This window comes from Lissotriton helveticus, chromosome 3_1 (assembly GCF_964261635.1).
Source record: "Lissotriton helveticus chromosome 3_1, aLisHel1.1, whole genome shotgun sequence".
Classification (NCBI taxonomy): Eukaryota; Metazoa; Chordata; class Amphibia; order Caudata; family Salamandridae; genus Lissotriton; species Lissotriton helveticus.
The window spans coordinates 845,003,621-845,025,775 of NC_136061.1; the positions used below are offsets into that span (position 1 = coordinate 845,003,621).

The 22,155-nt window shown below is 47.4% G+C and overlaps 1 protein-coding gene across 4 annotated transcripts in view; it reads right to left on the minus strand.

Annotated features, from left to right (window-relative positions):
• The window catches only part of KIAA0319L (KIAA0319 like), a 907,721-nt gene that overhangs the window by 342,613 nt on the left and 542,953 nt on the right, over nt 1-22,155 (minus strand). For all 4 annotated transcript variants that reach the window (XM_078681143.1, XM_078681142.1, XM_078681144.1 and 1 more), the window contains 3 exons: nt 13,421-13,513; nt 11,989-12,121; nt 11,643-11,871 (listed from right to left, as the gene is read on the minus strand). In XM_078681143.1, coding sequence (XP_078537269.1) covers nt 11,643-11,871; nt 11,989-12,121; nt 13,421-13,513 — 455 coding nt within the window. The remainder of the gene's footprint in view (nt 1-11,642; nt 11,872-11,988; nt 12,122-13,420; nt 13,514-22,155) is intronic.

The window sequence follows — 22,155 nt, forward strand, 5'->3', positions numbered from 1 at the left end:
AAGCAAAAGTATACATCAAGATAATTAAAGGTATTTATATAAGCTATAAAAAGAAACATCAAAAATTGAGAATAAATATAAGCAAAAATTGGCAACTGGTATGACATAAGGTAATAAAAGATATACTAAATATACATTGTAATTACAAGAAAAGCTAAAATAATATTAATATGTTTAACAAAATACAGGAATTCATGGAGGTTTAGGAACTTCTTGTTGTAACGGGGACAAAGGCAGAGAACTCTGAGCACTTAAATCAAAAAATAGTGTAACTGGACTCCACAATTCTTTTCGCTTGGCAGCTAAAGCCAAGGGGTAGACAATGAAGTGTCACTTCTAACCGCTACATCTACAACTACCATACAATCAACTTGTATGGAAGCACAGATTTCAATTCTGAAACCTAACACGGATGGTGTTTACCAATCAAACAGAGAAGAGGATCCCCTAAACAGTATATATATATATATATATATACACATATATATATATATATATATATATATATATATACATATACACATATATATATATATATATATATATATATATATATATATATATATATATATACGGGGAAAGCAGAGGTAACAAGCACCAAAGTAATTAATTTTTTGGGCCTATTTGAATTGTGGGGCGGAGTATCTCGCCCATATGTAGAGTGCAAGCACATCAACAATTGAGCCCAGCACCACAATTTGAGTCAACTCTAAAAAATAGATCAAACAGCCTTAGCCTACTTTGTCGACTCTTCTTCGGAATCGTCAGACCAATCTCTGCTTCCACCCTTACGAGTTAGATTGCATGTATTTTACTTTTGCCATTATGGCTATACCTGCGGATTACAATTTAGATACTTGTCCTAGTCCCTTGGATTGGTTAGGTTTGATACTTTTTCCTGCTTCTGAATGGGCAATATCTCCCAGAACGCTCTTCGTTCTTGGTTAGAACACCAAAATCTTCATTGCAGTGAGAAGAGACCTTTCCCTGATGAACATTTCTGCTGCTCAAGTTCCTGATGGACTTGTTTGGGATAGAGTACCATATGATATATTTGGTCCAACTGAATTTGAGCAAATACTGTATGTATTTCGCAATTCACTGAGTTTGACTGTGCGGTTACGCGCACAATGACGAGCAGATGCGCCATCTGGCTTTCCTCTCTCGTCATAGGGCGCGCACATCTCACAGCACTCACCAGCAGACGTGCCTCCCTTTTTTTTTTTCACAGTTATGCGCCGTCATGGCTCATAACTGTAAACGCAGCACACACAACTCCCTCCGCCTCTCTCGTGCTGCGTGTGACTTCCCTTTTTTAGGTCTCGCCTACCGATGCAGCGCATGTGCTGCTCGCGTAAGCGAGACTTATAGTCGCCGGGTAGCTAGCAAAGTGGGACAGGAGAGGTGCACGAGCTTGCCAAACACATAGGAGACAATGGCTGCTCACGCGCTTTTAGAGACACATGCTGTGTACGCGCGCGTCTCTTCGTGCGCTTTAGGAGAGACGCGATGTGAACGCGCGCGTCTCTTCTCGTGCTCCACCACGCTTTCACTTTCGCTCACCGCTTGCTTTATTCAGCCGCGGATCTGTGGCAAAGGCCAGGCTGAAAACCACTAATCAGCGAGGAAGGTAAGTGTGAAAGTTTTTCACTGCCAACTTCTTAGAGTTTCCTGGCAGAGGGCGCCTTCCCGTGTGCCACCTCGGCAGCAGGCCTAACAGCAGGTCTAACAGCGAGCGATGCTTTGCTGCATAAGTAAAGTGACATTTGTGAAAAGCACACGGCAGCGACGCTCTAGCAGGGCGAGGCGCCTTATCTTCAAGTTCAGCTGGGCTGCGTTATCTGAAACGTACCACTGTGGGCTCGCCATAACGGGAACACGATGCGTTTTCCAGGTGTGACGCATGCAATCTGAGGCTGGGTGCCTAGACATCGTGGGCTATGCATTCCTGCAGTAGTGTTTCCGGGTGTCTGACAGGCTCTATTGATGTCATGTGCCTGACTGTAGATTGTGGCTGTACATTGTCACATGATGCGGGTTACGGATGCCTGGCTGTAGATTGTGGTTTATCGAAGAGGGTGTACCGAGTCTGGAGTACATTGTGGGTGGGGATAACTCACAGCACACCGCCCCCCTCCTCCATACAAACTTAGCTACATAAATAACAATGTTTCTTCCTGCGCCACACGTCACACCCACCCAGGTTTATGTTTCCGGAACAAAGGTGTGAATATTTTTAAAACCTGTCTCTGTGCTGTTCACAGCCCTCCAATGTCTGTCGAGTCAGTAATATATATTTTTTTTAATTAAAGTTGTATTGGTGAGCGAAAGTATCAACACAGCAAGCCGCCTACAACCACTTCGGGCCGGCCGCGTTTTAACGTTTGTCTATATAGTGATTAGCTGTGGGTGTGATAGGACTCACGCAAAGTAAAAATAACGAGGAACACAGAAATGCATTGTACATCACAAACGTATAGACTGTCGATTATCCGATAATAGGTGGTACAACTCAACACAGTTAGCAACATTGCTTGGCATATGCAGACATGGTCAAGATCAACATGTGAGGATGAAAGAGGTGTGTCAAGGAGCCAGGACAGCTCAAAACTGTTGCCTCTGGGGTGCGTCTAAACATATAATCCATCATTCAATTAGCGCTGTCAGGAGATGGCGTCCAATGTGCTTAATGGCATGGGAATACTACACAATTATCTCTGCATTGGTATGTGGGCGGCCGTCCTCTGTCGAGTGTGACGCCAAATAAGACAGGAGTGGCGCCCATATATCTCTGGGTCGAGAATTGCTAGGTAGGAGTTCTGCATTGAGGGTGGATTGCTCCTGGCAATAAATCACGTCTGTGAGCCAGTCCTTAAATTTGGGTGCCCTGACCCTACCGCATCTGCAGGCTATGCGACGTTTAGCCATCAACAAGGCTAGTGATATGTATCTGCGATGTACCATCGGAACCATTTTGACATAGCTCAGCAGAGCGAACAAAGGCGTAGCCTCAATGTGCACTTTAGTCATCTGAGTGAGAGCCGAGAGGACATGTCCCCAGTATTCGTGTATGGTTGGACATTCCCAGGATAAATGTAAGAAGTCAGCCCGTGGTGCATGGCATCCATCACATCTATCTGTATCGCGTAACTGGTGTCTATGCATGCTGGCCGGAGTGCAGTACAGCCTATGCAAATATTTATAATGTATTATCCTGAGTCTGCTACTCGCAGACACCCGCTCAGTCTGCGAGCAGCAATACTCCCATTGCTCATCTGTTATGGCTGTACCCAGATCCGTCTCCCATTTCGCTTGTGACGGTGCATCTGCCGTAGTGGGTCTGGTGTGTGTAACTCTATAAAGTAGCGAGACTAGCCGCCTGGGTGAGGATTGCTGTAGTAATGCCTGCAATGGGGGGAGCATTGGGGGTTCAGCAGGAAAGTCTGTGTGAAGGGCCCTCATACCTTGCTTGAGTCGTATATACAAAAAACAGTCCAATGGAGTGCAGCGTGTGTCTTGAAACATATGAGCCGAGTCCCGGAATTTGCCATTCGTGTATAGGTTCCCCCATGTTGTGATGGATGTACGCAGCTGTAGCCTGCGGAAAATGGTCTCTTGTAGAAGCGGCATGTCTGGGTGATAAACTAAGGGGAGCAAGGGCGAGTACAAAAAGGGGAGCTCAGAGAGACTTGTAAGTCTTTGCCATGCCGAGATCGTAGCATTAACAGTGGTACGTGAGCGTTCAGGAGCATTAAGAGTCATATATACTGCTCCCTCCACCGGTATAGGGTGTAACAGCCAATGTTCAGCCGCCAGTTGCGGCATGTATCTGGGCTGCTTGATCCCAAAAAAACAGCTAGTGTGCCTGTGCGCAAACGTAATAGAGCCGAACCCACCTGACGCATAAGGTCTTGTGAGGACTGACCATTTCAATCTGGCTCGTTTGCCTCCCCATACCAAGCTGCACATCTCTGATTGGAGGGATGCAAAGAAATGTCTCCCAGGGGAATATGGGATATTTAAAAACAGATATAGTAGCTGGGGCAGGATCACCATTTTTAATCAAGGACGCTCTTCCTGCCATAGAGAGCGGGAGCATTATCCAGCGGTCGACCCTATCAGTGATACGTGACAGTGCTACTCCGTAATTGAGCCGCATAAGTTCGTCCCTGTTCCTGGTGATTTTGATTCCCAGATATCGCAAGTCCTCCTCGTACCACTTCAGTGGATAGTCCAGTGGAAAGCGCGTAACCGCCTCAGTGAGTGGGAATAAACAGGACTTTCCCCAATTAATTTGGACGCCGGATAGGTGACCAAAGGTTATGAATTCCCTCAAAATGGTATTTAAGTTGTGCTGCGGATCTCGGACGTATAGGGTAATGTCATCCGCATACATGGAAATTAGTATCTGTCTCATGTTACATTGCAAGGCTAGAGCATTATAGCGCTGTCGCAGTCGCGCCGCCAGTGGTTCAGTTGCCAGAGCAAACAAAAGCGGAGATAATGGGCACCCCTGACGTGTGCCCCTGGTATCAAAAATTTCTGGGACAGTTGTCCATTGATCAGCACCCTAGCTCTTGGCTGATAGTATAAAAGATGTATCCAGGACAAAAACAAGGGGGGGAAGCCCATACGCCTCATTATTCCTAATAGGTATGTCCACTCGAGAGAGTCAAAGGCTTTTGTTGCGTCTAGAAAAATCACCGCTAATGGCAGTTCAGGGGCAACATTATGCATCAGTGTAAAGAGGGTCCGCAGATTATGGGAGGGTGATCTACCAGGGACAAATCCGGATTGGTCCGGTAAGATCAAGTGTTCTAATAAAAGGTTAACTCGGTTGGCGAGGAGTTTAGCTAGAATTTTAGCGTCACAGTTAAGGAGAAAAAGTGGCCGGTACGACCCACACAAGTGAGCGGGTTTGTCCGGTTTTAGCAATGAAATGATAATCGCTTCTCTCATGGAGACGGAGAGAGACCCTACGTCCAATGCCTCCTCATATACTTCACGGAGGATTGGGGCCATCAAATCTATATAAGTTGTATAAAATTCGACAGGTATGCCATCCATCCCGGTGGCCTTCCCCGATTGGAGGCCCATTATGGCTTAGCGCATTTCGTTCAATTCAAAGGGTGCACTTAGAAATTCACGATGCGCATCACTGAGCCAAGCGAGTGCCACGTCGCCCAGGTAATCATCCAGGTCCAAGCCTGGGGAGCCAGAGGAGGTGTAGAGAGCTTCATAGTGGCTGGTGAAGCCATCAAGGATACTCACAGTGCCGCAGTGACGCATTCCGTCCGGACCCTCTATTTCCAGCACATAGTTAGAGTGACGTGGATGTCGGATCACGTCCGCCAATGCTTTGCCAGGGCGCTCCCCCTCTCCGCAGCGTCGAGCCCGCCAGTGTTTGCCATTGAAGCGCGTTTCTCTCTGTGCCTCTTCCATGTATTCATTTAGCGTGGTCCTAAACTTCTCCTGTGTTTCCCTATCCGGCGTGTGTGTCAGTGTGGCTTCCAGGTCCAGTAGCTCACGCTCTAATCTAGACAGTGTGTTAAGGATATCTTTAAGGACCCCTGAACCCTTTGAGATGCAGAACCTCCGGACAGTGACTTTAAAGGCCTCCCAGATTGTTTCAACGCTCTGAACCGACCCCTTATTTCGTACAAAAAAGTCCTGTATTTTCTCACATAGTTCCTCCTGGAAAACTATGTCTGTGAGCATGCGCATGTTGAACCGCCAGGCGCTGTGCGGCGGGCTGAAGTCGGCATATGAGAAAGCAAGCCAAACAGGGGCATGGTCAGAGTATGTCCTGGCCAGGTGGCGCGCTTTACACAGTGCAGGGCCAAGTCCTCGTGAGACCAGCCAGAAATCTAGTTGTGCCCAAGTGGCAACATATGCCGTAAAGTGTGTACTTTCCCTGTCCGAGGGATGCATGTGTCTCCAGGCGTCTAATAGTTGGTTATCCACTATGATGATGTTGAGTATTAAGCTAGCCCTAGTACGATGATGTGGGGCAGGATAGGACCGTCTGGAACGCGGGGAACTACACTCCCTTTTGCTACCTACGGCCAAGATCCCCCGGGACTGCCATCCCCTGCTGCGCACTGCTTTGCGATGCTGGCGAAAGGCACTGACGTACACGGCCAGGACCGCCCCTTATGCGGATAACATCCCCCTGTTAGGGCTCCCCACACCGCAGGGAAATTTGACGCAGCGTAGGTTATGGCCCTGGACGGAGGCGGGAGTGGATAGAGTGGAAGACCTGTTCGGGGACGACACGTTGATGGATCATGCCTCCTTTGCACAGGCCACAGGCGCCCCATTACGTTTATACCTGCTGCATGCCTCAGTGAGTCAATATGTCCGACGTACATGGGCTCCACATCGCAACAAACCGACACAACATGAACTGGTACACCTCCTCCACTATATGGGGACGGGAGGACACTTTTTGCGATGGCTCTATGGGGGCATTAGGGAACATGCTGCACTACCCCTTACCACACTCAGGGACACTTGGGTTGAGGACACAGGAGAAGCCATGACAGATGGGGAATGGAAGATTGTCCTAGAGCATCACAGGAGAGTATCCAGAAACGTTAAATTTAAATTCATACAGGCTATGATACTACACAGAGCGTATCTCACTCCCCATAAGCTCCATAAAATATACCCTACCTCCTCCCACAACTGTCCCAGATGTCAGCAGGATGAAGCGGATATCCTTCATATGCTATGGACATGCCCGAGACTACGCACTTACTGGGGGAAGGTCAGACACGCACTGCACAATATCACAGCCCTGCAGATCCCAGAGGGGGCACTGCCCTGTCTGATAGAGAACAGGAAGAGGCCCAAGACCCACAGGGCGCAACTGAAGTTCTTGGATCTGGCACTCCTGTTGGCACTCAGAGTTATCACTATGAGATGGAAATCAGCCAGGCCATCGAGTGTTGACGTCTGGCGCTCTAATGTGTTAAAATGGGGCAAAGCAGAAGGAGTGACCCTGCGAAGGGAGGAGGAGAAGGGGGCCCGCAAACACCCTGTAGCGCAAGATTGGGAGCGAATGCTGACAGAGTTAGAGAGTGTAGACATAGAGTCCTCTCAGGGAACCGTTCCATGACAATATCAGAAAAGGGGCGAAGCACAGGAACTGGGGATTGAGGATGTGAACGCCACAGGTACGGGTTAGCCAGCTAAAGTTCGACATTTTCTCTGAACCAGTTATGATCCAGGGACCTAGATAAACAGTGTGTATATGATAGATACGCTAGGAGACGAGAGGGTGGGATAGCCATGGGCGGGACATGGGTTTACTAAAAGTTGATACTGTAATGTGAATGAGGGATGTAAGTTTATTGAAAGCTGATATTGCAGTGTGAACGCAAACACTTCCTAATGTACTAAGATTGATTTCTTGAAACACATGCGGTAAAAGGATTAGACATACCTGTTAATTCACAGACAATACATGTTAAGAAAATAAGAAAAGACTGAACACTGATGTAATGCTCACAATGCCATGTAATTTTGATGCAGTCATGAATAAAAATGTTTTTAAAAAAATGATGTGGGGCAGGATGTGACCTGTCAAGGGTTGGGGCATATGTGACACTGAAATCTCCCCCCGATATGGCGCACTGTCTCCCACAGGGAAGAAAAAAATTCTGGGGCGTCTACATTCGGCCCATACCAACCGAGTCAGTAATATTTGGGTGAGAGCAGACACATACAACAAAAAGCTACAGTGTGTGTGTGTGTGTGTGATGTATGCATCGGCACTCTTATTGATATATCCTTTAAAAAACAAACGAGAAATGTGGCAGTATTATTATAATTATGGATCGTTTAAAGAGCTATTTTCAGTATCTAAAAATGCAAAACACCACATCGGCCCCACCCCACCCACACAGAATACACACCAAGGTGACGTGGGGTCTGTTCCAACGACAGAGACAGAAACCCAACAGGCTGAAGGCACACTCGTTTGTACATTTCACCACAACCCCGAATTACCATTTCAGGGTTTTTACATTTTGGACAGTTATGTGATATGTTTATTTGGGCGCCGATAGTATGCAAGTTGCTTATTTTTCCCAAACAAGAATTTTTTTTTTTTTTTAAACAAAGTGAAACCCTGAAAAGACTGTTCTGCTGTCTGTATACACAGCACATATGATATTTCACTGTGTACTTTCAGTAATCATGCCAGGCACTACAAACAGCATATTTCGACTACAGAGGTCGAGCGTTTTGAACTGCTGTCTGCAGGGTTCAGAGGCCCCAGCTGTCACTGGGGGTCAGACCTTCTTTACATGTCATGCACAAGACACTTCAAAGGGCGTGACGAAGAGCCGCCATCATGTATGACGTCTGTGATTCATCACAATTATGTCACACGCTCAATAACATGAAACCACCGTGGAATTTGGGCTTTGAAACCGCTGCTTTTATGAGAAAAGAAATCTACTCACGCGTCACACCCCCTCTCTCTGTAAATAAGCATGGGAGTGTACTTACATGTACATGTATGTGCATTACATGATTATAAACATTCCTTCTTAGGCACGGGCACCCATCTGCACGAGTACTGATGTGCGCCATTCAGGAGGTAGCTAGGGGGATAAAGATGAAGAGTTGCCGGACAATAGGGCAAATAGGATGATTGATAATGGGATAAGGCAATGGGAATACTGGTGTAAGCTTGAGGGCCCGCGTGAGTGGCATTGAGAGATGAGGGCCTTGGTCTTGAGCACACAGCAGAATGTACACTGTTATACACTATGCATGCTTTGAGGCGAAGGCATTATTACTGCACATTCACAATAATACTCGTCAGTCTTATTTATCTATGACGTCTCAATCCTAACAGGATCCTATACTTTATTCTTCCTATGACGACCAGATCCTGCGTGGCTGTGTGTGGGGGTGGGGGTGTGGGTGTGGCTCTGTGTGTGTGTGGGGGGGGACTGTGTGTGGCTGTGTGGGTGGCTGTGTGTGTGTTTTTGAAACATAAGTAAAACACGTTATTTGCAATGTCAATAGCTCAAACTCGCGTAAATGCGCGACCTATTGCATTGCAAATGCAAAAGGTCTCGCATTTTCGAGAGATTAAGCTATTGGCATTGTAAATGACAATGCCATTTATTTATCTGTTTTCAAAACCAACACATAAATAAAAATTTTGTTATTTACAATGCCAATAGCTCTAACTTTTGCAAAGGCGAGACTGTTGCATTGTAAATGCTTGTTTTTTAACAGGTACGAGCCGTCATGGCTCATTAAGTGCTTTCGGGGCACACCTTGATTTCTCCCCCCGCCAGAGAAAGTTAGCAGCAACAACAAACACCCCCCCCCCCAATGTTGGGGTCACGACGCGAGGTGCAGACACGCCCTGCAGCCGTCTGTGAGCAGAATGGCCCCCAATTGCAGGTCCCCACGAATACAAGGCAGCTGCGACTTGCAGAAGGTACTTGCTCGGTCCAGGCCGGGATTCTTACCGGTCCGGCCGCACGCAGAGCTCTCCCCGCTGTCTCGGGGGCGGGACAGGAGGCGCTGCTTCTTTCTACGGTGCGAGCTAGGCCCGTCTACTTCCTGGCAGTGATGTCAGGAACTCCGGGCGGTCACATTGGTCGCCAGGCCTTGTCCAACACTAACCGTTTGCACAACCCAGTTTGTTTGTGCCTCTGCGACGTCAGAGGGAGGCTTAGAAATACCACTGCTGCCTGTTTGTGCCTGCCCATCTGTCTATGCCTCCCCAAAAGCGCTGCAGCTGCCTGCCTACGCCTCACCGAAATCTGTTATTGAATGCTTGAAGAGGTACAGAAAAACTGTTTTAGGAATTAATTAATGTAAAATGAATTTAAATGTATTTTTGTAGTAGAACATATGCAGATGTGAAAGGAAAATATTTGTTTTCACAAATTCTTTGAGTTTAAAGTATTATTTAAATTTGGACACAAGAATTTTTTTTTAAATACACACAGATGTGTGTGTTATTATTTTTAAAAAAAACTTCTTGTGTCTAAATTTAAATAATACTTTTAAGTAATTAATACATTTAAAATTAATTTAAATGTATTTTTGTAGTATAACATATGCAGATGTGAACGGAAAATGTTTGTTTTCACGAATTCTTTGAATTTAAAGTATTATTTAAATTTGGACACAAGAAGTATTTCATTTTTAAAATAACAACACACACATATATACATATATGTGTGTGTGTTATTATATAAAAAAACTTTTTGTGTCCAAATTTAAATAATGCTTTCAACTCAAAGAATTCGAGAAAACAAACATTTTCCTTTCACTTCTGCATACTACAAAAATACATTTAAATGAATTCTAAATGTATTAATAACTTAATTATACATATTTGTTATATAATATATAATAAATCTATTATGATAATTTGAACAATGAGAAAGTTGTATGGCAAATTCAAACCCTGCAAGGCACAATCAGCAATCCATTTTTCAAAGGTTGATAAACTGAGAACCATTAATTTGAGCTATAGAAACTACTTTCCAAAAGCACTTTAGAAGTGTAGTATGAAGCACTAAGTAAAGATCCGAGCAGTTGAATTTTAAGGGCCAAAGTCCTTTACTTTGTAATCTTGGAACAAAGTTTCAACTAACAATCTCTATGAACCCAAAAACTCTAATAAAAAGCATTGGCATAGCCAATAGACCTCGCCTTTGGGACCTTATAACTGTTTAGCCATGCAACAGTCGATGTTGTTGCACCAAGGATATTGTGCAGCATAACTAAATACTTATAAGGTCCCAAAAGCGAGACCTATTGGCTATGCCAATGCTTGTTTTGCCTGTTGTGGAGAAGGATGGACATCTAGAGCAATGTCTCAAACTTTTGCAGCATCAATGGTACTCCATGGCCAGCTTAGTTTAACGCTCTTTTATGTCCTTAGGATGCATGCCGAGGCAAGAAGAGCAGGACAGGTAATAATCTGATCCCAGACACCAAAGGCCAACTGAGCGGGGAGGTAGGAGGAGGGGTCTGTAATGTAATTTGTCCATCAAAATCCCTGCAGGTTTTGAACCCTGATTTCTTGGGAGGAGACCTATTACAACTGTTTACAATTTTCTGTGCAGAATCTCCTCAAAGAGAGCAAAGCTTCGAGTCCGCATTGAAGACGCAGAAAAAAAGGAACTGATATTATTGCGCTGCTGCAGGTGCCTTATAGTCTCGGTGGTGCTTTTTGTTGCCACTTCCAGGGTTAGCCAAGACCAGAGACCTTTGCCGCTGATTTAAGAATGTTGAAGTTTTCTGGATCTATCCATAAGAATGAATTTTGCAATGCACTATTTGGCTTTGGGGCCTTGCTGGGCATGCAAAGGTACAGGTTGGTATGTCTAAAGTGTTCTGTTGGTGCATGGTGAAGTATACTAATACTGATACGCATGTATCTAGAATTGAAAAAACCTAACCCAACTATATGGCTTTGTGCAGTGGTGACAGTATTATATGGTAACCCTAACATTGCTTCCAGGTTGATGGAGGTATAGCAACAACATACATCATTGTGTTTTTTACCCTAACCTAATATTGCATTGTGATGGAGAGGCTATTACTGTACATTATATTTGCAATGCACACTATACACACATCTAAGAAGCACTTACCTGCATTTCAACCACTTTTCCCTTGCTTTTTGGGCTGAGGGACCACTCATAGCTGGCAATGCCATGGTCATCCGTGCTCTCGTTTCCATACAGAGTAATGGAGTTCTTGGGCAGGGTGATCACTTGAATGGCGCCGGCATTCGCCACTGGGGGATAATCCACAGCTTTGCTCACAGTCAGGTTTGCTGTGGTGGAGTTGCTGGCACCATCAGAGTCCACAACAGTTAGACTTTAGGAGTAAGAAGTGAGAGAACAATAAAGATGAGTGGCAACTGCAGAAGAACTTAATGAGTAAACCGATGGGGAGAGGTTCTGGTGTGCCTAGAGGTTTAGGCTCATTGCTCACCTGAATGTGTAATTCCCAGGGACCAGGTTTGTAAGCTTCAGAATGGCAGTATCAGCAGACACTTTTTCTTCTCGCAAGGGACCTTTCAGTTCTTCCCAGCGGTAGCTGACAATTTTGTCATCGTCTTTACTTTCTATATAAAAGGGAAATATACAAAAAAAATATGATTATGGCTCCAACATACTGGAAAACTGCTAACTTCAAAGGCACAACACATGTATTTCTCGATGCGCTGTGGCACTGGCTGTCAATCCTATACAGGATGTTTTGTTGTCTCAGAGTAAATCACACTTTAGGGATAGGACATTTCACCTCACATCATACTCAACATTAGGGGCAGTAGTTGGCCATAAGTAGTTACTTTTGATCTACCACTGCATATCGGAGTTTGGTGGGACACCACAATGAAACGCACTTTTACCCACAGTCAACGCAGAAACAAACAAAACACAGTATTTGCTTAGCATTCAGGTATTATCTTATGCTTGAGAGAAGAACAATTCTGTTGGCTACACATCGATAAATATTGCATGAAATCTGTGCTGCGAGCCACCTTCTCCAACCAAAAGCAGATCTGAATGTCACTGTTAAAGGAAGAAGAGCGTCACTTGCCAGGTTCGGATTGGTAAAGCAGGCACTTGGGCAATGGGTCGGTATCGTAGCCTCTGTTGTGGGTTGCTTTTTTTGGCCAGCATGGTTGCCAATTTGGGCTGTTTACGCTGTTCAGAAGACACCAGTGGCTCAGTGGGAGCCCGAGCGGCCTTTCCGGAGGCAGATGGGCATCTAGTGACTCTCTTTTACTAACGGGGTGGAGATGTTATTCCCAGTCTCTCGCTGGAACAGCCCATTAATGAATGAAGATTGAGCAGGGGCAGGGGCCTGAGCATTAGTGGCCTCACTAATATTCAGGTATGGTTCACTATTGTAAACTAATTGGTGCACATTTTGGCCTGGCAGCATTTGCATTTTTTCATCTCAGTAAAGTTAAGAAAAAATGCCTCTTTTCATTTATACTTAAAACAGTGAAGCAGTGTTTTATGAAAAGGAACAATCTGCAAATGTGGGCCATTTTTTTTAAGGTGCCAAGGCCTATTTTTGATCCCATTCTAACTCCGTCACCTGCATATTTACTTCACAAGTCAAAGAAGACCACACATCTGCTTTCAACTAACCCACACCACAACAACAAATGTTGACCTGCACAGAAAGAGTCAGTTGTTAAACATTTCCTAGAAAGGCATGAATCTGCCCTCCCTAGTCTACAATGACAAAAAAACGTTTTTTGTTATACCTTGAGCAAGTAAACCACCTATACTCCACAACTAATTGATAAAATCTAAGACCTGCAGTCGCTCAATAGTCTAACATTCCTCATTGAGTTTCGGGACTCACTACCAAAAGGAAGACATTCTTTAGCTAATTAAGTACTTACGGCTTCCGTCAATGACGGTGGAGGTGGTGGGCAGATTGATCACTTGGGAAGGAGGCGACACAACGGCCACTGGAGGCTGGTTCACTCTGGGCTCTGTGAAAAAAATGTATCCTTTAACAAACATAAAAATAAGTGGAAATTTAAATTGGAGCAAGGTTCTCTCTAAGTGCACCTAAACAACTAATGCTTCATGAAAGGTGCTCATGAAGACCACACATAAGGTTCTTTGAAGCATAGACTATATGTGGAAATCTGAATTATGTCACTAATGTACCCTATTCTACTACTTTATGGAGAGCAGCATTCTCTCTCAAATCTATGAATTAAGTCTTTAAACTTGGTTGGGTCATATTAGAGAACAAGCATGACTAGTATATTCTCAACACCTTGTCAATCGGTCACTATGTTATAAACACTTTGATAAGTTAGTATTGCTTCTGTCACATTATTTCCATTGTTTCTGAAAGACAATGTTTTTCTTGAAGTTCCTTACTTTGCAAATAAAATGACATCATAAACTATCTGATCCTGCAATCTGTGTGGCATAGACTAAAGAAATGCTCAACCGAGAGCATTGAGATCTGCTATTCAGTTTGTTTTATTGGAGTATTTTGTGCCATTCTTTTTGTACAAGGTTAAATAAGTTGGTGCCAAGTAGTTCAAGTTCTTTGCAAAGTGTTACACAAACGTTGCCATCAAAGTCTTTCCTTTAAGTGGGCACGAGGGAGGAAATACCGGAGTACAGATATGCAATGCTAGTGGCACATATAAAAATGTATTATGAACGTTTCAAGGTTTCTGGGTGTATAAACAGAGCCACACGTGTGCAGTCTGGTAGTGCCTGGTAAGACCCCAACTCCACATATTATACCCATGTGAAATTCATGTTAATATGTACCACTGAAGTAAGTGATCAGTTATAAATGGAAACCCTTCTACTGGTTTGTGATTTTTTGGAGTAGGATAGATAGGAATAATAAAAAGCATTTGCAATGCAATAGGTCTCTCATTACTTAAAGTTTGAGCTATTGGTATTGCATTATTATTTACAACTCCAATCGGTCAAACTTTCAGGAATACTAGATCTATTGCATGCAAATGCTTGTTTATCACTGTAAGCATGTGGTATCACGCAATTCAAAATACATACATATGTTAAGTTAAGGGCAAGCTACAGTAGGTACCACACTATAAAGCATTATTTAATATTTGAGTTGCTCTTCAATCAGTAATATATATATATATTTTTTAAAATTTTATTTTTATTGCAGAAACACAGAAAAGTTCACCATACATTGGAGCCCTGCAGCTCACTCATGTTAGAAAGCGTATAGCAATTATGTAGTATCACACGGCCATTCAGCCCACACCCCGGAGGTCGGGCGGCAAATGTCTGCCCTCCTTAGAAGGCACTTTCACAATAACCAGTTTAAGCCTTCAAGATACTTGAAATTTCTGCTTTTTTTCTCCAACTTTTAACCCCTAACCCTCCCTCCCCCCAACTGTACACTTTTAACTCAAACCCGTGCCTGTGTCACGGAAGTGGGCTCTTCACACACTTCTGGCTGCCTTCGTGGTAGGTACTCCAAATACTCGTGCATATCGGTTTGTAGCCCCCCCTCCCCCGACCCCACCACCCCCCAACACGAAGCAATATTTCACATTTCCTGAGCTCCCCTCTCCACTCCTGATCCCCCTATACCCACATCCATGGCTTCGTATTGTCTTCAGTACACTTGTCATATTACATTAGCAGTCTCACCCCTCTCTACTCCCCTAGGCACCTCCCCTGGTACCCCTCCCTCCAATCCATGATATTGTTTCCATTTGGTCCACACTCTGCGGAACTTTTTGGGGCAGCCCCTTGCTTTATAGGTTACCCTTTCTGCAGCCATGTAGAGGTCCAAACCCCTTCTCCATTCCTCAATGTCTGGTGTCTCCGAGGCTCCCCAGTACTTGGCAATATCCCTCTTTGCTACTACCAGTGCTAGCACCAAGAAAATGAGCAGTGGTCGTGGCAAGTCCACCTCGTTTGTCATGCCCAGTAGGGCCAACTTAGGGTCTCGTGATAGTTCCGTCTCCAGAACCTCCCCCAGTTCAGTAAAAATGTGTGTCCAATAGGTACGTATCCTGTCACAAGCCCAAATAGTGTGAAAGAAGTCCCCCTGTTGCTGGTGGCACCGAAGGCATGCCGGGTCATGTATTTTTCCCCATTTTAAGGAGCCGTAGTCTATCAAAGTACGTTCTATGAAGCACATTTAGCTGTATGAGGCGTAGCCTCGATTTGATTGCTACTTCCGGGGGGATGCATGAGGACGATCTCCCAGTCCAGATCTTCCATCGCTCCCACCTCTGCCTCCCATATGACCCTTAACTTGGTCAAGTCACCCAGCATGTTATTGGTCAGGGTTTTATAAGTGAGGGATACCGCCTGGTTACATATCTGCTCCTGGAGGAGTCTGCCTTCCAGTGGCGCATATTCTGGTATCTCTGCGAGCGTGATGTTTTGGGCCCTCCATGCATGTCTCAGCTGTGTGTATTTAAACATCTGTGTGTGGTGCAGTCCAAACTCTGTCTGGAGTACCTGGAATGGCTTCAGTTCTCCCCGGGAGATCACATCCCCTATGTTTGAAATGCCAATGTCATCCCATCTTTGGAAGCCCCTCAGCTTACAGATTTCTGTTAACCATTGGCAATGCCATAACGGCGTCTGTCTCGTGGGTTTGCCCTCCCACCCCATGCGTTTTGTGGCCTTGGACCAGGCTCTCAGTGTGATTTTCGTCGCCGGCAGGAGCGACTTCCTCATCGCACCACCGTACAGGTAGTATAGTATAGTTTTGGGCGACATCTTGTACCGTTCGAGTGCATATGTCGGGTGGTCCGCCGGTGCGTGGATCCATTCATTTATTGGGGTCAAGTGTTCCGCCCAATAATATGCCTCTAAGTTGGGTAGCGAGATCCCCCCACTATATTGGTGTCGTTGGAGCGTCTGTAGGGCTATCCGTGGCTGCTTTCCCAACCACAGGAAGGAACGAAGATCAGCATGGATCTTCGGTATGGTAGTGTTCGGGAGTGGGTAGTATTCATTTTGGAGTACATAGAGGAATTTCGGGAGGATGATCATTTTATACATAGCGGCCCGGCCCAGAAGAGTGAGCGGCAATTGTTTCCATCTAGTCATGTCTGCCACCGCCTCCCCCATGATCCGTGCTATGTTTTTACTGAATGAGAGTTTCTCATCTAGGGTAATGTAGATGCCCAGGTACTGAAATTCTACCGTGGTAGTAACCAATGTTTCCGGCAGGTTCCCCCACACCTCCGTCCCATGTGGATCATACAGTACCGATTTATGCCAGTTGATCTTGTGACCCGCTCTCGCTCCATATCTGTCTAATTCCTCAAATAACACCGGCACCGTAGTGTCGGGTTGAGTGATGTACAGCAGCACATCATCGGCATATAGGGATATTTTTTCTTGCACGGCATCTGAGGCTCCTCGCAGGAAGCCACGAATATCGGGGTTCTGCCTTATCTTCGCGGCCAGGATTTCGATCGTTAGTGTAAATAGAAGAGGCGAGAGCGGGCACCCCTGGCGCGTACCCCTTTCAATCCGGAATTCACGAGATAATCTCCCATTCACCCGTATTCGTGCTCTCGGGCCGTGTATAGGAGTTGTATCCACCCCCGGAATTTTGGGCCAAGGCCAAATTTCTGTAGCGCCGCCATAAGGAAGGGCCAGTGCACCGCGTCGAACGCCTTTTCTGCATCGAGGGAGAGGAACCAGTGGGGTTCACTCCTACCCCGGACCTCTTGCAGCCAGTTGTGCGTTCGCCTAAGGTTTAGCTTGGTTGCTCTGTCCGGCAGGAATCCCGATTGATCCATATGTATTAGGTGTGGGATTACTGTTCGTAGGCGATGCGCTAAGATGGTCGCTATGATCTTCACCTCCATATTAAGGAGAGAAATGGGGCAGTATGAGGCGCAGTCCTCTTGGTTTGCCCTCCTTATAAATCGGTACTATGGTGGATAGTACGAGGTCAGGTGGAAGGGCCCCCTCCCGGTATGCTTCGGTGAAGAGGACTTTAAGGTGCCGCGTCAAAAGATCAGTTGCTCGTTTAAAGAATTCCGCAGGGAACCTGTTCGGTCCCGGCGTCTTAACCGTTTTCAGTTTGGTTATAGCGTCTGATACCTCGTCTGCCGTGATATCTGTTTCCAACACCGAGCATACATCGGAGGACAATACAGGTACCTTCGTCGTTTCCATATATTGCAGCGCCATGTCCACATCCCCTAGGTCTCTGGCCGCATAGAAGTGTTCGTAATGGGATGCGAAAGCCTCCGCTATCCCCTCGTCATTGCGCACTATGTCCCCCTCTGCTGGCTTGATGTATTCCACCCACCTAGCCATCCTTTCCTTCCTACTCAGCCATACCAGTAGCCTACCTGATTTATCTCAGACATCGTATAAACGATGGAGAGTTGCCAGGGACTGTGTCCGTGCCTCATTGGAGACCACCTCTCTATACTCCTTTTGAGTGTCTAACAGTCGTCTCAGAGTTACCGCGTCCTTGTGCTTTTGATATTTTTCTTCCAAATTCAAGATTGTGGTTTCCAGGTCTGCCACCTCCGCAAGCTGTTTCCGATGCTCCTCCCCCAACCTCCTCTGTATTCTATCTCGTAGAACCGGCTTCATCGCCTCCCAGAAGGTAGTCCCTGAAGCGACTGATCCTTCATTCTCAGCTACATATCCCTTAATGTCTGCCCTGATGCGGCGTGCAATCTCCGGTTTCTGGAGCTCCCAAGCCGCCAGAAGCCATTCCGCGCCTCTCCCCTTCCGCACCCCTCCCACCTTTGCATACAGGGGCGAGTGGTCGAAATTCCCCTTGCTTTGTATTCTGCTACGTCATCTGCAGTTAGGTATTGCCTCGCTATGAATATATAGTCGAGCCTAGAAAAGACCCTATGTGCCCCTGAGTAGAATGAATATGCGGTCTGTGTAGGGTGTCGCCACCGCCATATGTCAGCGAGTCCTATTGTGGCCATCTGCTGTGACAATGCTGTCCGTGTGCCTCCTCTACGTACCTGCCCAGTGTGGTCTTGCTCTTCAGACATTACATAGTTAAAATCTCCTCCCACTATTTGTATCGTGTCTGCTGTATCTAAAAGAATGGACGCGACTGCCTTGAGCGTACGTGCTTGGAGTTTCGGTGGTGCATAAACCGAGATTATAGTGTACCTAAGTCTCCTCCACGTCCCCTGAACTCCCACATAAGTTCCTTGAGGGTCACTCCATGTACGTGTAGTACAGAACGGGGATGACTTTTTGAGGAGTATCGCTACCCCCCTAGAGTCCGACGTGTACCCTGCATGTGCCAGGACCTCATACCGCCCCCTCGCTATGAATGCACAGTTATTCCCCCGCAGGTGTGTCTCTTGCAATAGAATTATGTCCGGTGCTATTCTCTTAAGATAGGCCGTCACCAGTCCCCGTTTAATTTTAGAACCCAGGCCATTTACGTTCCATGTTAGGATGGTGACTCCCCCGTCTTCCTATTGTGGTGTAACTAGTGTACCTGCCATTGCGAAGATTGATCCTTTTCTGCCAGTGGTGACCGTGTTGGATGTAGGAAACGGTGTGTCAAAGTGTATGAATGTAGTGTCCCCCCCCCTTGTGCCCCAACAAACTTGAGTCCCCCCCCCCCACCCCACCTCCCTCCCCTTCCAGGTGTGTCCTTGACATGGACATAGCTTTCCGAAGGAGTAGGCCTGTCGCCCACCCACTAAGCCCTCCCTAAAAAAAAAAACAACAACCTTACAAAAGTGTCAAACACAATACAATAAAGGGGGGTGTGCCAACTTGCGTGTTTTCCTGTAGCGGGCTGCCACTCCACTTCTTCCAGTCCTTCCAGTTACGGGTCTGTTCTCTTTTCCCCAGTGTCTCTAAGCTGATGGTATCTTGAGCGTCATAATCCCTCTCCCGTTAGGATTTGGAGTCTTGAGATTCAGATTCCGGCGCACTGTGTTGTCCCGATCGGTCCTGTTCCAACACCCTGATTTCTCGTACCAACGGATGATCTGATTGTCTTTCGTCGTCTTCTCCCTCCCCACCCGATGTGGGACTGTCGAGTGTGTCCTCTTCGTCTCCTTCGGATCGCGCCGTGGTGCGTAACACTGCATATATCGAACCCGGTGCTGCTGCGCCGCCCGGAGAGGCAGAACGCCCCTTCCTTGCCGTCCCCATGTCGCGGCCTCTGTATGGCGTCACTGGCGTTTGCCTCCTAGCTCATCTAGATTTCAGTCTCTGAGGCTTCGGAAGTTCCCAGTGGGTCGTGTTTTTCAGTGACCTATCTAGCGCCTCACGTCTTGCAATCTCTCTACTGTTTAGGATTGGACGTTCTTCCAACCATTGCCATGCGTCTTTCGGGTGTGTAAAAAAGAGTGTCTGTTCATTGAATAGCACCTTAAGTTTCGCAGGGAACAGTAGCATGTACGAAATTTTCAAGTCTCTGAGTTTGGCCTTCACCGAGTCGAAGGATCGCCTCTGCTTTTGCACCTCTTGGCTGTAGTCCGGAAAGATCATGATGTGCGAGTTTTCTATCCGGATCTCACCCAACTTCCTCGCCTCTTTCAGTATCAAGTCTCTGTCTGCAAAGTTCAAAAAGCGTGCAATAACCGGACGCGGTCGTGCCCCCTCCGGCGGTTTCGCAAGGAGTGCTCTGTGCGCCCTCTCTATTATGAAACATGGCGAAAAGTGTGCTAGTGGGAATGTTTCTCGCAACCACGCCTGCAGGAAGGACACCATGTCGTTCTTTTCAATTCCTTCCCTAAATCCCACAAAGCTCAGATTGTTGCGCCGAGCTCTATTTTCGGCGTCATCCACTTTCCAGGCGAGCTGGCGATGCGATGCCTGTAGCTCCGCCATGTCCTTCCGCAATGTCGTGATAGTGTCTTCGGCTTCCCCCATTCGTGTCTCCGCCGAGGTGACCCTGTCAGAGAGATTACGAAAGTCTTGTCGTAAGAGTGTCACTTCCGAGCCCACCTCACCTATTTTGACCTCTAATGCCGCTCTGGACTCCTGGATGTCTGTACGGGAGGCCTGGATTGCCGCCATTAGCCGATCGGCGTCAGAACCCATGTTAGGGGCTGTTGAGAGGTTATCCGCCGCCTGGCGTGGCGCAGCAAAGTTGTCCATTGGGCCCTGTTTAGGTCCTTTTGGCGGGATGTCCTTTTTTCCCATGGCTTTTCCGGGTGGTCGCTGGTCGGGTGTTCCGCTGGCAGGTCGCTTCTCACCACTCGGACGTCAGGTGGGGCTTCAGGGTGGTCTCTCGTTGCGTCCGATGGTAGGGCCCTCTCTTCAGCCCCTTCTGCCACCTCGGGCAGAGGCACCGACCGTGCCCCCCGACCTCCAAAAGGTTACCGGCTCGGCCCGGACAGCAATCTCCGGCAGGTGCGTCTTCTGTCCCCCTGCCCACCGGTCACGGACACTCCAGATCTCTCCTCCTCTCCCGGTCGCACAGCATCCACCATCTCTCTCGAGGTTTAGCGCCCTTTTTTCCTTGCGTAGCCGGTGTGCGATGATATATTTCAGCGGCCGCTTCCGGTGCTCCGACCTGTGATGGCGGTGTTTCTGGCTCGCTGCTGTTCGTATCGCCTGTAGGGGTCTGCCAGCCTGGTTACCGCCCCCAAGGGAGCACCAGCATGTGCCCCTTTATGCCTCGCGGTTCCCACGCCTCTCAGTGCGTGTCGCAATCTTCGCGTCTCCCAGGCGAAGTCGGGTGTGCTGCCGTGATATCCTTCGTGTATGGGGGAGAGGGGGTTCCAGGGCCCTCCCGGGTGTTCCCGCGCGTCTCTTCCAGCTCGTTGCGTGGGCCCCCTGTGGAGGAGCTGGTGTCGGGTCGTAGGTGTATCTCCCACCTATTGCGTTGTGGTCCGGGGGACGGGTCCGGAGTTGCTGGGCGTCCCTGCAGTGGGGGTCAGATGCTTATCCCCAGCCCACGCGCTTGCCGCCCCATTTCCTCCGGACTCACCGCCACCTCTGCTGGTGCTCTGCTGCCGGGGATCAGGATTGTCGGCCGCGGTCTTGTACGGGATCGGATCTTCACTTCCCAGGGAGCGGTATGGGCGCAGTAGCCCACGCCTCTCGCAGCTCCCCTCTCACTCCGCCGTTGCTCCAGATCCTCCCGCGCCGGCCAGTCGGCAACCTGCCTCGCTCCTCTCAGGTCCGGGGGCTCCCCCTCGTAGCTCCGGGCGCCATCTTAGTGCAGGTCGCCCCGTGTTGCGTGCTCTCCGGTTCCGCTGATGGAGGGGTGGAAACCGAGCCAATGCCGGGGAGCGCTCGAGGTGTGCCTTCCGTCGCGCGTGTCCCCCACCTCAGCAGCGTCACTCAGGTGGAGGGGGGGAGAGCAGGGCGACAGAACTCACTGCGCTCGGAACCCCCGGATACCGATGGGCGACATCTTGGTGTAGTCGGGTGTACAATCCTGCTACTCCGTCGCGGTTTCCTCATTGGTATCGCCTTAGAACTCCGTTCCGCTCCTTACATCAGTTGCAGGATACCTTCAGCCTCAGTTTAATAGGTTTTTTGGAAGTATCGGTCTATTTTCAAGCCGGATCACGAGGCAGTCTCCCAGGAGCTCCACAGTCGCATGCTGCTGGCCACGCCCCCCAGTAATATTAATACTTGGTAGAAAAATGCAATACCATTCTTGTGGGAAACTGCAAAAGAGAGTAAAATA